The following is a 23509-nucleotide window of genomic DNA, read 5'->3' as shown; positions in this document are numbered from 1 at the left end:
TATGAATTGTGGATATTTTTTAATTTATTTTTCAAATTAATTAATAAGTAAATTAATTATTTTCACTATTTAAAAAGTGAGGGACTGACACTAATAGTGAGGGAATGATATTTTATTTTAATACATGTTTTTATCTAAGTTACATCTACCTAAAGTTTGAAAATGATAACATACTAAGTATATCTCATATTTATTATAATTTAGTCTTATATATTTAATAGTTTTTACAGGTTTGGGAAATAAAATTGGCTGGCACGATTGAACAAAAAATAACTTGATAATAAACTCATCTTGAATCATTCCCTCACCTCAGCGTCATTCCCTCACTTTATACACTAGTGAGGGAATGACGAATTCAATAAAATTTAAAAATAACAGTTTGGCCTTATTAATTTCTGAAGTCAATCACATACAATTATATTCATGCATGAAAGCAACAACAAAGTTTAAACTGGGGACAAAGTTTAAAATAGTGCTGTGTTAATATTTTTATCAGAAATTAAATTTAAAATTGATTTTCTGAATTCTATATTTTAGTATTCTGAAATAAAAAACACGGATTTACAAAAAAAAAATTTTTTATTTCAGTAACAATTTTTTTCTTTTTTTAAATCAGCAGTGGGGACAAGTGAGGGAATGACATATTGGTATATTTTAATTACCTAAAATAAATAAAAAATAAAAATTGATAATTTTATTTTTATTCTTTTGTTAGCTTGCATTCTGAAGGACACTTTCCCTGAATTTTTTTCTTCGTAAGCTGTAAAACAAACATAAAATATACTGGGGACATGAAAATGACTGTTTGTGTGAGAATGACCCTTATAGTGAATTGAAAATAAAAAATAATGTATTTTACCGTAATACGTACATCTGTAACAGTATGTGATTATGAAATGGGAGCCTATCGGTTGCAAGTTTGTTAATAAATGAGGAAAAAAAATATTGAGAAATTGATCTTCAAACGTTGGGAGGGTTCTGTTTCAAATTAATTTACCAATGTTTTGAGTCATTTTTTTTCACGTTTTTTTGCCTTTTCGCCCTACAAATTCTTGGAACTTCGAATAGCTGTTGAAGGAGTGACCTTGCCGCCAGATCTACAATGAAAAAATTTCGTGGTTTTCATTTCCACGTAACGCAAATGCGGGTTAGTTCCATCAAAAAGTCCTCCACGGAAGCAAATCTCTCCCAATATTTAATCCAGGAGTTCCATTGTCTTCTAGATTTGATTCAAAATTACACGGATACGAAGTTGAACATTTTATTAGTTTTCTTTTTCTAATAGTTAGAATTAGAATTTTTTTTTTTTAATTATGAGGCTTACGAACTTCGACACAATATTAAATTATGCAATTTTAAGTGAAAAATTAGGTCGTTGATCAAATAGTATTTCCAGCAGTGGCGTGGCGGGAAAATTTTCGGTGGTCATCGCAATTATTTAAGCTTGTGGTGAAAAATTATTAACTCTAAAATGCAATGGTTGAATGCTCAAAAGAGAAACTTTAAATCTTACCTTCACTTATACATGAACTCCAGCCTTCTTGTTTTTGAAGTGAATTTGTTAGTGATTTTGATGTAGAAGTCTTCCCTCTCTTTTAAAGACATCAACAGTTCCGTTTCAAAGGACAACAAAGCCAAATTACTGAGACTGTCTTCTGTTTGTGTGGACCTCTTGTGTGTATGAATCCTTTTAATTGCAGAAAAACTCCTTTCTACTAGTGCTATTGTTGCAGAAATGGTCAAAATTAATTTGGAGAGCTTAAAAATTTCCTTGAAGAAGAAATGTAAATTTCCTTCTTTCAGAAATTTTATTAGTTTTTGTGGGCATTTGTCGTTAAATGTAGAAGTCCGGTGAAATACAATCAGTTCATTTTTCAACCCTGTAATATCAAAGGCTTGTGGATATAATTCTCCTAAATTAGTTAAAAGTTGTTCAGGGAAGTCATTTTTTTCTGTAAAATTCTTGAACTGTTTAGGATTTAGCAAATCAAAGAATGCCAGTTTTTTCAGAGAAGAAAACCGGCTGCTTAAATGGCTAATTAAATTATGTGTTACTTCATAAAACAGCTTTCTGCATCGTTGTTCTAAAGTCAGTGAACTTTCGTTGTTACCATGAATTTTTCTTTTTCTTGAATTTTTCGGCAATCCTGCCACTGAAACAGTTTTTTCCCAAATTACGGGAAATCCAATAATGTCACTTTCATCACACTTTCTTGCATTCTCCAAGACTTCTTGAAAGTCTCTGATAACATTTAAGCAGGACAATATATTGGTACTGTCTGCCTGCAACACTTGAAATAATAAATCTGTTCGGGAAAACAAAGGTGAAAACAGATTTAATAAAAAGACAGTCTCGGGGAGAAATATACTTGAGGGTGCCCCTTGGCGAAATTGGCGACTTACGTTTGGCGCCATAATTGTTTGCCCGGAACGCCGTGGTAAAGCACAAACAGGACATTTATATCTATTACTAATTAAACCTTCATTCATACACCAGTCAATCACTGTTTTATTTTCATTCTTATTAAAATCGTACAGAAGCTTAAGATTTATCTTATTGACAGTATTCATTTTTAGTACCAAATAAAGCAAAAATAACCTTACCAGCCGGTATCCAAAGTAGAACGAACGGATCTCTGAAATTTCATTTAAAAATTCGTTTAAAAACAACGATAAATTCTAAACTAATCAGAATCGCGATTAAAATCTAAACCAATCAGAATCACGATTGTTTTTCAACATCGCCCAGCTTGGCGATCAATCCCGATCGCAACTTGGCGGGGGCACCCTCAAATATAGTCTACCCACGCTAAACTCTAAACTAATCAGAATCACGATTAAAATCTAAATTAATCAGAATCACGGTTGGTTTTCAACATCGCCCAGCTTGGCGATCAATCGCGATCACAACTTGGCGGGGGCACCCTCAAGTATAGTCTACCCGAACTTTCATAAATGCTAGTAAAAAATCAATAATTTGTTCACGGTACTATTCTACCGTATTCACCAGTCTTGAGGTAAAGCACCATGTTGTTGGAGCAATAGAAGGAATACTTTTTTTTAAGTATTCCTGTATCAGATAAAGTTGAATGACAAGGAATTTAATTAATATGCAATATAATAAAGAAGTGAAAAGATATTTTAAAAAAGTATTTAATGAAAAATAATAAACAGCGAAATATATGTTTTTGCGAAGCGTTCTATTTACGTATCTGAATGTTGCCACTTTTTTTTTATAAAAGTTAAACTATTCTCTGCTGTAATAAAATTAAACTTATGCGATCCTTACACCTGCATTGCAAAGGATTGCTTACTAGAATGCGATGAAATTTTGCAATTGCGCTTAGTGTTGAAAAGATTGTGTTGCATTCTAAAATATTATTCATGCCCTGAGATAAAACAAAGTTTAATACATGAGCATAACGGTGCATGAATAGAGCTTTTGGATCTGTACCCTTTTTGTGTAAACCTGACAAATGGCCTGACATTACAGCAGCACCATCGTACGTCTGAGCAACGAATTTATCAGCCAGTTTATATTCACTTACAGTTTTCTGTACGTGCTCGAGTAAACCAGGAGACGTGCGGTCTGCACTTAAGTCGGTAAATCCAACAAACCTCTCTGTAACACTGCTATCTCCCTTCACAACATATCTCAAAACTGTAGAGAGCTGTGACCTTCTTCTAATATCCGACGCTTCATCTAACATTAAAGCTACAAAATCTGCTTCTTCTATTTCTCCTTTAATAGTTTCTATCAGTTCTTCACTAATAATACTAATTAGTTCGTTTTGTATATCATTTGAAGTGCCTTTAAAAACTGCGGAATTTTCAAAATGTTCTGCTAGAACTGGATCGTAGAGTTTTAAAAGATTTAAAGTTTCAACATAATTTCCTTGATTCAAAGAGGAAGTTTTTTCATTGTGCCCTCCGAAGGGTAATTTTTGTTTGGCAAGAAAACATGTCGCTGCTATGACTCGTCTTATAACTTCACGATTTTTCTTAAATTTTGGGTTATGCAAATTGTTATTAACTTTGAGGGTTTTGTCTATTCCTTCATCTGTTCGCTGCTTTCCAAATTTATACAGGTCTACTACACACTGAAGATGTGATTCAGAATTTTCGTGTGCCTTGGTTGATCCATTCAAATTACTGAAACTACTAAAATTCCAAACGTTTTTGGATTTGGAAAATAAAAGACAGGGCCAGCAAAAACGTTTGGACAAGCTTTCACTGCCACAGAGCCAAGTAAGAGAATCATAATTAGAAACTGTAAAGTGTCTGGTATATTCTCTGCCTCTTTCTTTTACTTAGACGATAAATTTTTAAGTGATGGACAAGGTCTACCATTTTGGACAATATGCAGTTTATCCTCAAATTTTAAAGAATCGAAAGGTTTTTTTCTGGAGTTCTTGTATAATATCCGATTCAGCCATGTTCGAATCAGTAAAATGGGCATCAATGGGGAAAAAATTTCAGTTCATTCAATGAAATCACTGAATTATCACATACTAATATTCTAAGACGATTCAAAAACTTACCAAAAAATAATCAAAACACCATCCCAATTAGTAAAAATATCTATGACACAGCAGGAGACAAAAATCACTGAACAACAAACCAACCAAACAAACAGAAATATCTAAAACACACGTGCACATCGGAAGTTGACTGTTTTAACTTACGATCTAACTCCCTCCCTAAAACTTTCAATATATTAACTAAACCATCTCAGGAAAAAAAAAAACAGAATATTCAATATAGTAAAAGAGAAAAATTGATCCAAAAGTCCTGCAAAATAAAAAAATCACCCTTTTAAAAAAAAGAGAAATTTTAACTGAATAACATTTCATAAGAACAGGGAAGTACAGCGGATAACGGAACAGCAACGCTGTTCTAGTTTAAAATCTAACCCCTTCACTTGAAGAGTGAAAGAGCTTCTTGGCTTCTGTCCAACAGAAGAGCAAAAATCTGCGATGAGTAGTGTACTTTTAGTTCGGTAAAAAGATGCGAGGGATGGGGGGAGGGCCCAGTCAATGACAGAGGCAGGAAAAAAAGTTATTTGGATGCGCTAAAGCTTGCGGATCGCGCGAGGTTTCTCCTTGGTTTTTACACATTTTTGATCGGGATTTTTTTTGTTTTTTGGAAAAATCATATTTTTTAAATTATATTTAAACTCAAAATACTCTATCTAATTCTCTGAAATATTGCTTGGTCATCACCGCATCGTGCGATGACCGGACGCCACGCGACTGTTCTTCAGAAATATAAATATTTTAAGAGAGTTTAGTATTTTTAAATTTTCACTTAGTATTATTAGATTTTTCTGATTCCCCATGCACTCATGCACATCATCAATTGTCTTTAATACAAATATTATTTCAGGTATGAGTAGGTTTACACATTCACTGGTTTACACATTGAAAATTAATATAACTAGGAGGCTCCGCCCCCTGTTCGCTAACGCTCGCCTACCCGCGAGAATTGATACGCAATCCTATGTGGTTCACGCTGTGAACCATGGTTCACTGCGCTCGCTCGCCAATGAACACAATGTTCTAGCACAAAGACATAGTATATTATCATCAAAGACATAGTATTTTATCGTCAAAGACATNAATATTATTGTTTAAAAATAATAGAAGTAAAGTAGTTAATATTTCTTACTAAAAATGGATATAAAATTATTATATTATTACATACTAATCACTGCGTTAAAAAAGATAATAGTTATATTTTTCAGGTTCAACTTGGTGATGATTGTTAAAAATCGGGTGACAATTTGTCAACTAGACATCATATGTTGAGCCACTTCATGTGACATTTGCCATGTGACATTTTTAGCAGCAATCATTGGCCGATTTTCTAGCGTTGGCAGTCGGGGAGTTATAATGAGGCTTTTTTTTGGTGCCGTGTAAGAGAAATATATAAATAGATACCAAATCTAGTGATAGAAAATTAATATTATTCTATATAAAAAAAAACACTTATGAAATTGAAAACGGAGTATATGAAATTACATTACTTCATCTCATCTATTGATATAACTATATCTTATCAATCAATATTATTTCATACTTTGATATCATATCATCTATTTTCCTCTCATCTATTAATTCATCTCATCTCCATTCGTTCATTCATCTCATATTTTCATTTCCTCTACAATCTCATTTATAACTAATGGCGAGTTATACATTAAAGAGTTATAGTAAAAATACATTAAAAATCATTTAAATTTATGATGAGACAATTTTTAAAAAATAAAAATTATTTTGCGTGATGACAGGCAAAAGCTTAATAAATTCCAAATATATGTGTTTAGACAGGTGCATATATTATCTTTGTACCGAATCTTGCTTTATTTATACCCTAGATTATATTTCATTACCTTGCACATTGAGAACTAAATTGACCTCAGGTATACCCGCAATATATGGCAAATACAACTATTTAATTTAGATAGTTTGCGGCAATAGAAACATGAAATGATATACTACAGATTTTAAAATAATTTAAATTCATTTAAGAGTCATTTTAAATAATGACATAGCAATTTAAAAATATAATAAAAAGGATTTATTTTCTGCCTGTCACACAACTTTTCGATTAGATTAGTTATCAAACTAAAGTATTTTCAGTTTGGCTTTTGAATGTTAAAAGTTTGAGTAAAAATGTGTCTGACTTTACTTATTGCGGCGTCCTTAGTTAGCACAGCTTTAAGTGATGATTTAAGTGATAAATTAAGCGTAAAAAATGTGTATCCGGACGATGCCTATAACCACAGTAAGTAAGTTCTAAAAGAAACTAGAATATAAACAATATTTATTGTATAGTTATTAAATCATTGATATTTAAATTATAGCTATACAGATAATTAAGTTTGTTTTTGTGTGGATGACATAACTAATAATAGTAAATTATTTTGAGGATATTTAATATTACGATCATATTGTCACGTAGAATGAATCTAAATCTGTCTAGAGCAGCGGTTCTTAACCTATGGGTCGCGACCCAAAATTGGGTCGCGAAGCATATTTCTAGGGTCGCGCTGAGTCCAACCAAAAAAGTTAGTAATACACCAAATAATAAGTAATACCAACACCTCCTAGAAGAAGTCATTGTGGCTTACTCAGCCTAATTTTGACTTTTTTTGGGGTCGCGACATGAACATATTTCTCAAATTTGGGTCGCGGCTTAAAAAGGTTAAGAACCACTGGTCTAGAGAATTAAAGAGGTTTATTAAGAACCTTCTAACGTACAAAGTAAGTGGTTTGAAACACCTGGCCTTTTGTAGAAATAAGTAACGGAACAGGAAGTGACAAATTAGACCATTCTGGAAACTTTAAGAAGATTACAGAAACAATAAATAAAACCTTATATTACATTTAACGATTTTTACATTTTCTTTGAGTTCTGAGGATCGAACTCGGCCTCTTTGTCTCTAAAAGACGACGAATGTGACCTCTCGGCAACGTTGACACACGTCATTATTGATTAAATTTGTTGCTGTAATATGAGTTAGTATACATCCGGGCCACTTCCGAACCAAAACAAATTCTTTTTAATATCTTTAGCATCATTTTAGGCGGAAATTTCAAATTTGTGAAAAACAAATAAAAAAAAGAAAGAAAGAAAAAAAAATTTTATGTCATAAAATAACAATTATTATGAAACAATCATCGTCATCGATGACGTGACTGCGACTTTTTATCAAAACTTTTAAAGCAAATAAAAACATTTTTGTGTACAATTACAATATCTGTTTATCCGAAGATAAATTTATGTAGAAGAACGATATCTATCTAAATTATATAAAACGCTAATACGTACGTATGTATGTATGTATCAATAAAACCGATGATATTTCTTTTCTCGCGCTGGCAACAGTTTTCATTTTTAATTGATTGGATTCGGCGCGCAAGAGCACGTAGTGAGCAACCAGAAAACAATAATCAGAGTGAGCATTATCAGGTTGCTCAATTCAGATTCATGCACTAAAAACATGACAATATTTAATTTAAACTCAATTAGGAATTAATTAATTAATTGAAGTGAGAATGCTTTAAAAGGCCGCTGTTGAATTGATATTTTTCTACTGGGAGCTACCTAAACGTCTAAAAAACGTTTAAGTGTTTGTATTGAATGCATTGAATTTTTTTATATTTCGCGTTTATTTATGCATTGAATTTTCACGCTTTAAAATGCAGAATATTAGTGAAGCAATATTTGATAATTTATTTTGCTAATATGTTTCTTATTTAGCTAATGTTTTGATTTTTTCACCATGTACAATCTAAATAGCTAATATACTTTTTTAAAAGCCAATAAGAACATTGGTAGAATTCTTCTACATAAGTACAATACTATGTCTTTGATGATAAAATACTATGTCTTTGATGATAATATATTATGTCTTTGTGCTAGAACATTGTGTTCATTGGCGAGCGAGCGCAGCGAGCCATGTTTCACTCCTAGTTTTCTAACAATTGTTTATTAGTTTTCTTTTTTTTCCACGAATGGTTGAAGACGTTTTATATTGTAAGGCTTCCAAATTTCTGCACAATATTAATTTTTGTAATTTGGAATGAAAAATTTTAAAATTGGAAGTATTTAAGTCGAATAATGTTTCCAGAATTATGAAACTTTTAAAAATTAGTATTTTAAATTTTGATATAGTATTAAAATTTTTCAATTTCTCCTGTTCACTTATAAACTCTCGTACATTATCAACTATCTTTAATATTATTTCAGTTATAATCAGGATTAATTTTCCCTACTTTATGCAATGAAAATTATTATGATTCTAAATTGAATTATGGAAAATTCATATTATACAAGATACAAAAAAACTATTCAAAGTAGATCATGTAAAATTGCACTATCTCATTTGACCTTTTTATCATATCAATTAATAGTATTGCGCATTATCATATCATTTTATCGATCGTTTTATCATATCAATTAATAGTATTGCGCATGATCAATTCAATTTACCATATCGTTTTATCATATCAATCAATATTATCTCATTTAATGATATCATTTCATCTAATGTATTTTCATCTCATATCAGTTACATATTTAAGGCTAACCCATTTTTTTTTCGAAAGCTCCATAGTAATATGAAATGATGTTAAGTTCTACAAATATTTTCGGAAATAGAGATAATGGTGGTTACTGTTTTTATTTTTTAATACACAAAAATAACATAACATGTTACTAATAATCAACTGATTCTTAAGGTTATAAGTAAGGACTCAAAACAAATCTCTATTCCTCTGTCATATGAGAAAATAATTTCAAAAAGAATGATTCTTCACTCTGTTAAAGACCGATGAAAAGAGAGGGGGCAAAAAACGCTTACCGGGACCAACTGCTTAGAAGGATATGCATGCACTTTTTTCTTTTAAGTCTAATTCCATTTAAAAATTCACCTGAAATTATAATTTCACATAAATGCGTTGAAATTTGCAGTTTATTATCTTGGATAGTACATGAATATACTGTAATAAAAAGTTCACGATATTTAAAAAAACAATAATTACAAAACCGACGAAAAGCATACAAAATATTATCTAGCGAAGCCGAATATGCAAGCAACAAGTCAACTCCCACATGAGCAAATAAGAATTTCATATTTTTCAGATCTTCCACAAAATCAAAACAGAAAACTAGTACGCGTGTAATTCACGTGGTCAATACTTTCGAAAAATCTGACCACGTGCAGTTGCTTACGCATTTAAATACCCCAGATCAAATAAAATAATAATAATAAATTTAGTTTCTCATATTGAAGATTTATTTTCCTTGATTCATTAATCGAAATTATCAACTGACGTAACCAAAATTTTTTAAGGTTACTTAAAAATTAAAAATAAACATTCCGAATTGAAATCACGTCCATGTGATCACGTGCTGTTGGTGTCAGAAAGAGTCACTTCATATGGGATACCATAACCATGAAGGGAAAATCGTGTGATAATGCATTGCAGATGTCAGAAAGAGGCGCTACGTAGAGGGTACCATGCGCCATGAAGGGAAAATCATGCGATCATGAGCTGCTGGTGTTGGAAAGAGACACTACATAGAGGGTATCATGCGCCATGAAGGTGCGCCGCGAAAATCGAGGTCTTAAAAGGGTTAAATATTGCATGCAAGGAATTGCATATAAATCGAACAATTGTCAAAATTTTTTGTTTTTTTGAACAACATTTCGTAACACAGCTATGCATTTTCGCATTAAATATTTAGCAATCACTTTCATACTTTTATTATGCAGTACATCCAGATGTAACACGTGATGTTATCAATACAATCTATATTATATAAAACGCTAATACGTACGTATCAATAAAATCAATGATATTTCTTTTCTCACACTGGCAACAGTTTCGTATTTAATGGATGGGCTTCGGCGCGCAAGAGCACGTAGTGGGCATCATATGGCTAATCTATATTATTTAAAACGCTATTACGTATGTATCAATAAAATCGATTATATTTCTTTTCTCGCGTTGGCAACAGTTTCATTTTTAATTGATGGGCTTCGGCGCGCAAGAGCACGTAGTGAGCATCATATGTCTAATCGGGTGAATTTTCATCAAATTATCAAAATATTTCTCACAAAATTATCTTCATCGAAGCCGATGCTTTACATCCGGCATACAGTACTATTTCATATTGTTTTACAACACATGGTTTTAGCCCTTTGGTGGGAAAGACTTTAAAACAAAACTTACAACAGTCACTTTTCTCAACAACTGAAATTTAGAATAGTGTGATTAAGAAAAATATGTGTGTTTGCAATTTCAAATTAATATTGAAATGCACAGGTTTAGAATTTTCTACAGTGAAAAGTTTTCGGAACTTCAGTGTTCAAAAAAAGTGTACAAAAGCTGGACGTTAAGAACGTATCCAATGAGAGAGTAAAGCAAGCATCGGATTGCAAAGCAATCCGAAATGAACTGCGAAAGCAGTTCCGAGGGTTGGCGAGGGCCAGCGAGCAGGGGCGAAGCCTCCTAGTATTTATATAATGTATTATAGATCATTTCATTTTATTCAAAAGACCTCCATTTTTCAAAACAGTGGTGCAATTTATTAAACAATGTACAGTTCGCGAAAAAAAGGTTTCACCCTGAATAACTTTCGTTCTAATGATCGGATTTTCACGAACTAAGTGCCAATCTTAATGGTTTTGGGGGGTGACCTCAAATATGCCAATTAATTAGTGCTAAATAATAATTAAGTTACGAAATCAGACCCAAAAACGTACTTTCTCTAAATAAACATATAATGTTTTTTGCATATTTGGATTCCTTATCTTCAAAATATGGGGGGTAACCGCAGCCTGGGAAATGTGGTCCCCATAGTTTGGCCAGGAGAGCGATTCAAAGTTTTGAAACCTTAATGTTAATTTCGTTTTTTGCGTTTTCAGTCATATTTTAGAAACTAATGAAGCAATTCAAAAAAAAATTGCACCCACTCATAAAACTCATTTACCCAAAGATAATTTCATGAAAAAAATAATTTTTAATAATTATTAATTATTTTTTATTATTTAATTAAATTGAGGATGAAAAAATTTTGAATTATAAGGTATGAATTTTTTTATACCATATTAATCTACATATTTTTCAATTGAAAAATCTAAAGTTTCAACTGTTTTTATTTATTAGAAGCTGAGAAAAATTAAAATTAATTATTTTTAAAAAAATAATTTGGCGACAATAAAGAAATGATTAAATGGGGCGATTAATATTAAAATGTGATAAACTTGCGAGGAACTTGACTTCGCGCGCGTAGCGTAAAATTTCATTCATATTTTTTTCGCTAATAATCGTTTGCTAATCTTTTTATTTTTATTTTTTTAAAACTATAAAATACGATATTTCTTTTTTAGTCGTCTAAAATTCTATTTGCAATTTAGTAAAGAAATTTGAATAAAACATTTTAATCAACGAGTGTCGAGTTTTATAAAAGCATGCTTGTGATTGAATATGATTATACACCAGATTTTGCTTATTTAATGTGATTATTTTTTATTTTTTAGTTTTTTTTCTCAATAACTGATACAATTTCTATAATATACATACGTATGAATAGATTTGGAATAAAATATTTATCAATTTCTTGAATATATTTTTTATAAATATTAATAAAAATACGTAGTCAACATCTTATATATCGTCTTAATCTTAAGAGTAATTTTTTAATCACCTGTCCCCATTTTTAAAAATCTTATTCTTTACCCTACTACGTTTATTATTTCATCATTAATATACTAATAAATTATTTTTAGTACTTTAATTTAGGTTTTCTTTAAAGTAAAGTTCCTTTTTAAATTATTGTCAAGTTTTTTTTAAAAGAATTATTGCTTGCTAACTAATAAAACCTTGTTGAGAAATTAAAAACTTTCCGCTGTTTAAAATTATTAAATGCAGAACAGCTGATTATTTACTAAGCATACTATTTTTTTCGAAAAAAGAGTCTAAATTATTGATTGTCTTTTTTTGTTTTGTTTCTTGTGACTTCAACATAGATTATCTAAAATAGTATTGATGTTTTAGAAGTCACTACAAAGAGTATAAAGATACTGAACATAAAAAGCTGTCGAATACGTAGCCAAAATTTTTAAGCGTCTTAAAATATCTCAGCATCTTAAATGTCTTCCTAACATCTTAGTTGTGAAATTTAATTATCTGATCACGTGTGATTTACTTATTATTTCATTATATCTTTTACTCTTTCTTTATGATTCGATGTAGATTTTTTTCCGGATAATATACTAAACTATTTTGTTTAATTTTTTACTTTAGCACGATTCCCAAGATATTATTGTAGTATAAAGTGTTATTAGGGGGAAAATGCCTTATTTTGTTAAGAAGGAAATAATCCTCATAGAACAATCCCTGACTTCTGTAAGCTACTTGAATATAATTGCAGACCAGGTTCACCCATTCATGGCAACAGTTTTTCCTGCGGATGATGGTGTTTACCAACAAGATAATGCACCATGTCAAAAGGGTTGAATCGTCATGGATTGATTCGAGGAACATTCCAGTGACTTTCAAGTCATATCTTGGCCCCCAAATTCACCTGACATTAATCCAATAGAGCATTTGTGGTCCTACTTGGAAAACCAAATTCATACTGCCATGCTACCCCCTCGCAATGTGAGGGAATTGCAGGACCAGTTGGTGAGCGCTTGGTACCAGATACCTCAGACTTTATCAGCACCTTGAGGAATCAATGCCACAGCGGGTGCTAGCAGTTTTGAGAGCTAAAGGTCGTCCTACGTGTTATTAGCAGGGGGGCTATAATGTAATGTCTCTTCGGTGTATATTTCACACATTTCCTAGGCATTCTATAGAATGCCAAATGAGAAACCGGTAAAGTATAAAATGCATTCGACAAAATGTCATTCAAAAATGACAATTAGGTTATTTTCTTTTCTTTTGTATGAAAATTTTGTTTCCCTTAATAAGACAGGCATAAATTATGTCTTGCACAACTTTTTACTTTTCTTTGCACATTTTGAATAAATGTTTTTTAATGGAACTCTCAGTTTTCTTTTTTCAGAATGACATTTTTATTTTTGATGTTGTTGTTGTTGTTGTTAATTTACGTCGCACTAGAGCTGCACAATGGGCTATTGGCGACGGTCTGGGAAACACCCCGGAGGATGATCCGAAGACATGCCATCACAATTTTGATCCTCTGCGGAGGGGATGGCACCCCCGCTTCGGTAGCCCGACGACCTGCGCGCGAAGTCGAGCACTTTACGGTAGCACAGTTTAACGAGGACCAATACCGCACACCCTCGGTCCCTACGCAGACTGATCCAAGTGGTCACCCACCCGCACACTGACCGCAGCCAGTGATGCTTGACTTCGGTGATCTGCTGGGAACCGTGTCTTAACGATCAGTCCACTACGGGACTTTTTATTTTTGAGAAATGCATGTTACTGTGAATGACCGAAATCTGGAGAATGTCGACTTTCATCGGTGAATGTCAACAATCACACAGTCGCTTTGGTGATTGTCTGAAATATTTTTTACATCCGATTTGATATTAATTTATTCGCTGATATAATTACATTTATTCAATATTTTAACACTCACTGACGATAGATTAAAAGAAACATCAGTGTAGGGTAAACCGGACAAATCCATACCGGGCAATGGCACTTGACCTTAAAAAAAACATCATTGTAGGGTATACCGGACAAATGTATACCAGGCAGTGGCACTTGACCTTAAAAAAACATCAGTGCAGGATATACCGGACAAATGTATTACCGAGTTTTGGCACTTAACTAGACCTAGTATATATTTCGGACATTTACCAAAGGTCTAGTTAATTGCCACTGCCCAGTATACATTTGCCTGTATACCAGACACTGATGTTTTTTTAAGGACAAGTGCCACTGCCCGGTATACCCTACACCAGGGATGGCGAACCTTTATGCACCAACGTGCCATTTTTTCAAAAAAATAGTTTAATGAGGTCATAGACGTGCCGTCAAATAATTTTGACTTCGCGATTATTCGGAAAATAATAATACTATCAAATCAAAACTCTTTATTTACCGTGAAAAAAACAAACAAATATTTTTCAATGTCTCAGTTATAAGCGTAATTCAGCTTAAAGTAATATCAGTGTGACTTCTGTTGTTGCAGATTAGATGACAAATAACTTATGTTAGGTTGTAAGATGTCAGTTAAGCAGTACTGTTAAATCTTTTTTTGCTGGTTATTTATTGTTAGCGTGTTTTTTATGGTTATTAATTGATTGTTTTTTTGGCATAAAATATTAATCTTTTGTTTGTTTTTGCGAATTTTAATTTGTTAATATGCTTCATAGTGAACGTTGTGGTCAGTGGCGTGCCCAGAATAGTGTGTCGCGTGCCATAAATGGCACGCGTGCCATTGGTTCGGCATCCCTGCCCTACACTGAAGTTTTTTTAAGGTCAAGTGTCACTGTCCGGTATATCCTACACCGATGTTTTTATAAGGTTCAGAGCCATTGCCCGATATATATTAGCCTGATACTCCAAACACTTATGTTTCTTCTAATCTATCGTCAGTAAGTATTAAAATATCGAATAAATGTAATTATATCCACAAATAAATTAATATCAAATCGGATGTAATAAATATTTCGGACATTCACCAAAGCGACTATGTGATTGTCAACATTCACCGGTGAAAGTCAACAACCACCGATTACGGTCATTCACAGTAACATGCACATCATTAATATAACATAATGACCTCATCAGTATGTTTTTTTCATATTTTGCCTAAATAACATTTGTCATTCTATAGAATGCCTAGGGAAAGTATGTAATACCTCTCACATTTCATACTTTGCTGAAAACATCCGGCATTGTATAGAATGCCTACGCATTCTATTCAATACCGGCGTTTCATACTTTGTCCGGTAACATATATAAGAAAACAAAAATAATCTTAGTAGCAGTATTTGCTGGTAAATGTAGCTGTAATCGTATTTGAAGAATATGCTCTGCGACATTTTATGGTGAATTTGCGAATGTAAGTTTCAGAATGTATCGAAAGATGAGGATGGTATTTGCTAATCATCTTTATCCAAAGAAAGCCTTGTAACCTAAATATCTAGCAGAATGAAGCGATTTTTTAAACAATGAATCTTACAATATGCAACATATTATTTCAATATCTTATTCTTAAACATAACATATTTCAATGTTTTTAAAATACCACTAAACATTCAGCAATTCCTTGAGTTATAGAAAAAAGAAATATCGTAAATTATAGAAAACCTTGTGAATGCGCATTAGAATTACTATACAATATACATTTTATTTTTCAAGCACTTTTTTTTCTTCAAACTTTCTTGCCTAGAACACTCGATTAAAGCTGTAAAAATGATTATCCCTAAAATTTTGTATATAGCCATAATAAGTTATGTTAATTTGATTTTAGTATGAAATCCTCGAATAAGTATAACAAAAACAATATAATCTAAATAATATCAGATAAAAAGTTCATGTATTTAAATTCTAAAAACTTAGAAAATTATAAATAATTTATAAATCGTTTCAAATTTTCTTTTCAAAGGAGATTAAAATAAAAAAATTTTGCTTTTTGTTCAGAAATTAGCTTTAAAAATTGTCTATATCCTAGAAACTTTGAGATATTTTCTATTAACTTTGAGATATTCCTATTAAACATCTCCGAGTAATCACAGAACATTATTTAAATTTTTTTTTACAGTAAGAAATTGGTTGCTTTGCAACCTAGTGAAATGTAATAAATATTTTAATATTTATTACATTTGACTAGGCAATGTATTTATTACATTTCACTAGGCACTCTGGTCTTCTTTTTTTGAATTAGTCAATGGGTTACCTTAAAATATTAATTTGCGCTGGCGACTTTTTTTTGGCGGTTTTCTGGACTATCGCCAAATATATAAACCTTTATTGTGTCCCAATTTAAGACCCAATTTTTTCAAAACTTTGTCTACCCCTCCCCCTAATTCAAGTGTCTGGATTCCAAATTTGTAAAAAAAAATACATGTTTATTCAGAGAAAGTACGTTTTTGTGTCTGATTTCGTAACTTAATTAATAGTTAGCACTAATTAATTAGCATATTTGAGGTCACCCCCCGGAACCATTAAGATTGACACTTAGTTCGTGAAAATCCGATCGTTTGAACGAAAGTTATTCAGGGTGATATATTTTTTTTTTGCGGACTGTACATTGGAATGTTTGACTCAGAACATAAAGACATTTTTTGAAAAACAATTTCATTAAAACAATAATGAAAAAAAAAGGTTTTATGTCGATTGCTAAATAATGTCATTTCTTTTTCGCAGTGAATTTCACGACAAAATGTTTCGGAGATTTGGGATGTTTCTATACCGGTCCACCTTGGTACCATCCTCTGTACAGACCAGTAACTGTACCACCACAAGAACTGCACACAAAGTTTCTGTTGTATACACGCTCCAATCAAAAGAAGCCCTTTGATCTGAAACCAACACCAGAATCACTGTCGAAGTCTCCCTTCAAAGATAATTTACCAACAAAAGTACTCGTTCACGGATATTTAGGTCATCCAAAATCAGTTACAGTAAGGAAGCTTTAAAGATTTCATTATTTTTATTATCTAATTTAACAATGTTATAAAATTAGCAGTTTTTTAACTTTTAATTAGATCTATATAATGAATACAACCTGTTAGATGTATATACTATTGAAAACGGGGTACCATGCAAAATAATATTGTGCTAACTTGATACAATCTAAATGAGTCAGAAAACTTCGCGATTCTAAAGTTAGATTAATACATCTTGAAATTAATTTATGCCATATTCTTGTTCACTTTGAAGTGTAATGGACTTAGAGTTTACTCTTTAATATGCTTCTTTTAATTAAAATTGTATAAATAAAATTCTCAAGGTCGCAGTTTTTACCTCCGTCGCCTTGGTAACGATGTGACTGGCAGCAACGCTACTATTTTTTTATTTACATGACATCAATACCTCGGGAGGTACTGGATCGGAGATGGATCGTGCTCTGGTTCGGGTCTAAACTACGATATGGGGAGGGATGGTGTGTGAAAATGTTCTCCGTGTAAAACAGGATGTGACGTATGTATGCGGTCTACGGTTTATCCTCAGGGATGTTTCACAGACCGTCACCAATAACCAATTGTGCAGATCTTGTGTGATGTTAATTAGTAAAACAACCTACCATGTACAGTGCGCCAATAAAAAACCAACCACCCAGAGCAACTTTTGATTTAATGTTTGGATCTTCACATTCTTGGACTCATTCTTAACACTAGATTGCCCAAGGAAGTCATTTTGACTGCTTTTTAACTGCTTTTTCATTTGCAAAAAATGTACAAAGAATGATGCATTGATTTTTTTTTTCTTCCAATCGAAGTAAATTTTTTTTGTTAATATTCATTAATAACTTGTTATACACTATCTATCAATAAGTCTTTGGATACTTATGCAATTGACTATATTTGAGGTCCTGAGATACGTCACGCCCTCCGCCGGTATATATCGTGTAGGGAACAACATCGGCATTAGTCCCATGCAAGATGCCTACTGCACTATTTTGGATAACAATGTGCTTCCTACGTTGTGGCAGTTTTACGGGGTGGAGCCCTGTTACTTCCAAGACGACAATGCCAGCTGTCATATTGCGAGGGTCACTAAGACTTGGTTTGGTGCCAATGGGGTTAATCGAATGAACTGACCTGCTCAGAGCCCAGACCAGGACCCTATCGAGAACCTCTACGATGAGTTGTATCGCCGAATTAAGGGGTGTACTACCAGTCCAAAATCGGTGAAGGAACTTACATATCTTCTCCAAGCCAAGTGGAAGAAAATACCACAAGCCGTCAACAAGGACTTGCGGAAAGTATTCCCCAGAGGGTTCACGCAATCGCCTCTTGTGGAGGCTCTATCAACTATTGATTATGAATAAGATTTGTTTTTCATTTCAATAACACGTGTCCAAATACTTATTGGTAGATAGTGTATAACCGTAAATAATATAAAAAAATATTAAAAATTAATGAAACAAATATCAACATTAGTTATTCTTTCTCAATGTTAGGGAGCATTCTTTCACAAGCATTAATTATTCTTTCACAATGCAGTAATTTTTACTGCTTTTGGCCAATATAGGAATATACTAAGTTTCAGTCTTTCTAATGTTAAAGATTCAGGGGGTTGCCTCAAATATGCTAATTAGTTAGTGCACACGATATTTTAAATTATGGAAACAGGCATAGAAAGCACTTTTTCTGAATAAACATAAACTTTTTTCAACGGATTTTGATTTTTGATTCCCAAAATATAGGGGGTAACCGCAATCTAAGAAATATGGTCCCCATAGTTTACTTAGGGGAGTGAGTGGTCTAAAGTTTGAGCCCATTAATGTTGATTTTGCTTTTAGCGTATTCTGCCATATCTCGAGAACTCCTTTATTGAATTTTAAAAAAATTTTCACACAATTATAAAATTTGTTTATCAAAAGATAATTCATGCAAAAAATACATGTCAGTTAATATTTAAAATTTTTTATTGTTTTATTAAACAAGAGTGGAAAATGTTTAAATTGTAAGGTATATAATTTTTGCATCATACTTCAAAATGAGTTAAAAATTTGTATACCCAACAATTCAAAAAAATTCTGACTTTTATTTAATAAAATGATAAAAATAATAAGTAGGGGAAAGTTGGACAAAACGGGATACCATTATTGTTTTTATTTACTAGGGAAAATCTGTTAAAGAGTACGACACTTTATTTTTTTATAGCTACATTACTTAGTGAAGCTCAGAAAAAACATATTTTAAACTAATTTTAATGACTGTGAAATAGGAAAAAAAATCATTTTCCAAACTCTTACATATCCCGTTTTAGCGTACCTGGGTCGGACAAAACGGGATAGGGCTTGCAATGCTTAATTTTTTGCGTAAAATTAACTAAAAACATAATTAATTGACAGAAAACTGTAAAGCAAAATTTCTAAAAATTTTATTTATGGGATTTTACTGCTTCTAACATTTTTAAACTGTTGTTTTATAATTAAGTACACAAAAATAATGATGCTACATAAGTTTTTAAAGATTTTATGAGTTTTCAACCATGAACACTTATTCCATCATTTTCACTGTCGTCATTTGGAATATCATTTGGAGTAATCCTATGTTTACTTAATAGAGAATTCAAAAGTTCAAAAAACTATTTAACTGCAGTGCGATTAAACCCTTTTTCTCGGACCATACTCGTGGGTTCTGGTTTTTGGAGGCTAAGTTCTTCATGCCTACCAATAAATAATTGCAACCAACACTTCCCAGCCATTTTTTCCCTGTGTTAAAATTATGCTAAATATTGTTTCTCTCAGCTAACTCAAATGCTAGCATTCGTATGTCTGTTAGAGTTGTACCAAATAATCTCTCTTCTCGAGCCAATACATGCTCACGCGTTTTTTCTTGTTCAACATTGAATACTGTCTCTTATCTGTCCAACTTTTTCACTGCTGCCAATCCAGGGGTCAATGTATTTGTACGAGCCTTTTTTACCTTTCTTTCAATATAGTAATAATAATATAGTAAAAATATTAGGCCAACAAATAAATATGTGGATAAAACGGGATATAAAAAAACTCTATCCCGTTTTATCCAATTCATAAGTATCCCGTTTTGTCAGACTCAGACACTTTTCAAAACAAACATGGCTGCTGCCTAAACGTAAAAGAAAAATTAGATTGACTAGACATGAGAATACTCGTTAATACATGCTTCATCAAATGTAATACTCACCGGAATTGTAATCCTATATATATAGGCAGTACAATGCGAAAAACAACGCACGTAAATGTAGAAAGTGGCAAAAAAAATGGAGTAAAAAAGTTCTGAGACCTACAACTTTCTATCAACTAGTGATCTCGAGACTGTACGCGCTAAAAATGATATAATCACAGTCAAATAACAAGTTTCTGTCGTCATCCGCTAGATAGCTGCAATAGTCTGGTCCCTAGGCGACGTATCCCGTTTTGTCCGACTATGCCGTTTTATCCAACTCTCCCCTATTTACCAAAATTAATTTTATAATTGCGTGATAAATGTTAACCAAAACAAACAAATTTTATAATTGAATGAAAAAATGTTTTAATTCGCTAAGAACGTTCACCAGGTATGGCGGAATACACAAAAAGTGAAATTGACATTAAGGGGTCCAATTTTTGGATCGTACTCCTGATCAAACTGCGAGGACGCTGTTTCCAAGATTACGGCTACATCCAACACATTGTGTATTCAGAGGAAGTACGTGTTTGTGTCTGATCCCGTAACTTAAAATATCGTCTGCATCAATTAATTAGCATATTTAAGGTCATCCCCTCGAACCATTAAGAATGAGTTCTAGAACGTGAAGATCTGATCATTAGATCAAAAGTTATTCGAAGTAGTGTGTTTTTTTCTTCGGTGGATTGTACATACATTATTCACATGGCAGTTACGGAACATCTAAAACTCATAACTGTATATGGGACCTTCCTTACCAAGCAATGATCTGCGAAGTTTGGAGGTGAATGATCACGCTGTTTCCCTGTATGCATCTTCATGCTGTCCTTCTTTGTGATTTTTGTCTATCCTTTTGACAAATACGAATAAGATTTCCCTGAGCAAACAAAATCCTGCTAGTGTATGTTGTACCAATAAACAATAACTGTATATTATTATAATAATAATGTACTAGCCTGGATAACATGAAAATCGATATCATGGTAACGGAGAGGGGAAATCGCGTAACCTTAAAACGGTTATTCTATATACAATCTTGTCGAAAATTTTATGCATTTTTAGCTTAATCGTGAAACCAGTGTTTCTGAGACTGTAAAGCCAATGTTGATTAGCTACTTTTTTCAATAGTTAGTAAAGCTAATTTATAATATCGTCGTTTGAAACAATTAAGAAATATCTAAAAGAAAGTATGAAGCATAATATACGTCAAAAATATGTTTAATCTACGAATAATTAAAAATCATATTATGATGTTTTTATGAAGAATTCTATAAACTTATTCTTATTTCTTTTCTATTTTTAAAACTTTTTCTAAGCTTTCAACAGAAAGGAAAAATGAAGGTGTTTTTTCGTGATGAATTCGTTTATTTTAAGGCAATAAAGGGCCAATATTGACTGTATCTGTACAGTCCTGTAAACCTTGTAAAAAGTGGCACAATTTATTGGTAGTGAACTTGATTCATCGAGTAAAATTCAATACCTGAAACATAAGAAAAGGCATTTTTACATCGTTTGTCCTAAAACGTTATTAATAAACAAAAATGTTATTCGTAAATTAAAATGTTATAAAATAAGTAATTACAGCCAAAATGACATCACAATTTCGTTGTTTTCTGAAAGCCATCTAATCGAGTTCAGCCTGACGTTTCTAAAGTTTCTGCAAATGGATACCTACAAGCAACGTCATGCTTAGGTAAATCGTGACGTTCGTTTATGCCACGATTCAGCAGCCAATCAGATTCTCCAAAATGGCACCAAATGTCACACACGCGTGACATTGCTTACAGGTATAAAATTGATTCAGCGGGAAAAAAATCAAGACTAAAAGCTCCATCAAATCAAAAGAACTATGCCATTCGGAGCCTTGTGATTAGACACTACCATGTGATTTTAGCAGTATTCTTCTCCCCCGGTGTCAAGTACCCAATTATAGAATCAAAGTAAGATTAACGCTTTTAACTGAATCACATAATTTTACTGGAAATTTCGTTTTCTATAAAAATCTATTTTCACCAAATTTTTAGTAAACCTGATTTTCGAATTAAAATTTTTAAGAGTGAAAGAACTGCAACTGAAAAGACGCGTTGAACCGTAGAAAGTCGGGTACTTCCAGAAACAACAGCGCTAATCATACATGTAAGGAGATGGCCACCGAACATGGACTTACAGTGCATAAACACAACATTCGCGTGCACAAGTCCCGGTAAAAAAATAATGTACCAAGTTTTCTAGAAATCACTTTATCAGAGGCACCATGAAAGTGGATCCCCCCCCCGACATAACAACACAAGGAGACAAATAGAACAGAGAGATGAATTACACTTATGCCCTTGGTGGGATACGAATCCGAAATCTTCCTTGCAGAAGGCTAACGCTTTGACCACCATCTTTGACCAAAATTTCGACACTTTATTTTTGATAGTCCAATCTTCATTCTAGTTTCGTTATTCCACTCAATCTCCCACAATTCAATAGGATTAAGTTTCGAGTAGGTGAAACATTTTCGTTCATAGATATTAGAGTTCGCATTTCATTGCAAATCACGTGATTTTGTGGCGAAATGATTCAGAAAATTAACTTAATACAGCTCAAGGATTGCTGAATCGTCAAAACTGAGAGTTCTAGAATATAACTATTTAGAATATAAATATATATATTTTTATTTAGAATATAATTTTTTTTAAATGCCCAAAGGGTTACAACTATATTTTTTATTTGTTCCGCAGAAATTTATACAATTCTTATATTATTTTGCGTAAATACTATAATTCCGGACCTGATAATAAGTCCGAATTTTACCAAGTACCCGGAGCCAGTCATGAGGCAAATAAAAAGTTTGCCGTGTATCCTGAATTGGATAGGGGAAATTTTTTTATTTCCATAGAGTATTCAGCATTACTTAAGGTTGCTAACTTACAATCCAGCAGCTTTTAACAACTTGCTCTCTCTTTTGGAGGTTTTCCACTAGGCAGCAGTTGGATCCAATTATAATGCAAGTTTTTATTTTTTTAAAAATTTGTTACCTAAACTATAAAAACCTAACTGTTACCTAAACTATACCTAAACTAAAAAAATACTATAATACCGGAGAAGTCACGTATCAAGTTATTTAAGAAAATGCCAAGCAGAAGAGCGAGTCGTTAAAAGTCACCGGATTGGAAAATCGTAGCCCGTTGCACTTTGAGATTG

General features: G+C 32.4%; 3 protein-coding genes across 3 annotated transcripts in view; 1 reads left to right on the top strand and 2 right to left on the bottom strand.

Annotated features, from left to right (window-relative positions):
• Positions 1-1515: 1515 nt before the first annotated feature.
• Positions 1516-2571, bottom strand: LOC139426735 (zinc finger MYM-type protein 1-like). Its single transcript, XM_071186564.1, has one exon. The coding sequence runs from the start codon at positions 2569-2571 to the stop codon at positions 1516-1518; it is 1056 nt and encodes a 351-aa protein (XP_071042665.1).
• Positions 2572-3242: 671 nt separating this feature from the next.
• Positions 3243-5522, bottom strand: LOC122270452 (zinc finger MYM-type protein 1-like). Its single transcript, XM_071186563.1, has 2 exons — positions 5476-5522; positions 3243-4161 (listed from the first exon to the last, which is right to left on the bottom strand). The coding sequence occupies exons 1-2, from the start codon at positions 5520-5522 to the stop codon at positions 3243-3245; spliced, it is 966 nt and encodes a 321-aa protein (XP_071042664.1).
• A 1099-nt stretch (positions 5523-6621) lies between these two features.
• LOC110283434 (pancreatic lipase-related protein 2-like) overlaps positions 6622-23509 on the top strand; it is a 28017-nt gene continuing 11129 nt past the window's right edge. Inside the window, exons 1-2 of the mRNA XM_071186086.1 lie at positions 6622-6786; positions 16866-17122. Of these exons, the coding sequence (XP_071042187.1) occupies positions 6675-6786; positions 16866-17122 (369 nt within the window). The 5' untranslated portion in view covers positions 6622-6674. The remainder of the gene's footprint in view (positions 6787-16865; positions 17123-23509) is intronic.

Source organism: Parasteatoda tepidariorum, chromosome 10, assembly GCF_043381705.1.
Source record: "Parasteatoda tepidariorum isolate YZ-2023 chromosome 10, CAS_Ptep_4.0, whole genome shotgun sequence".
Classification (NCBI taxonomy): Eukaryota; Metazoa; Arthropoda; class Arachnida; order Araneae; family Theridiidae; genus Parasteatoda; species Parasteatoda tepidariorum.
The sequence above is the reverse complement of the archived record's forward strand: the minus strand, read 5'-3'. Positions and strand labels throughout refer to the sequence as shown.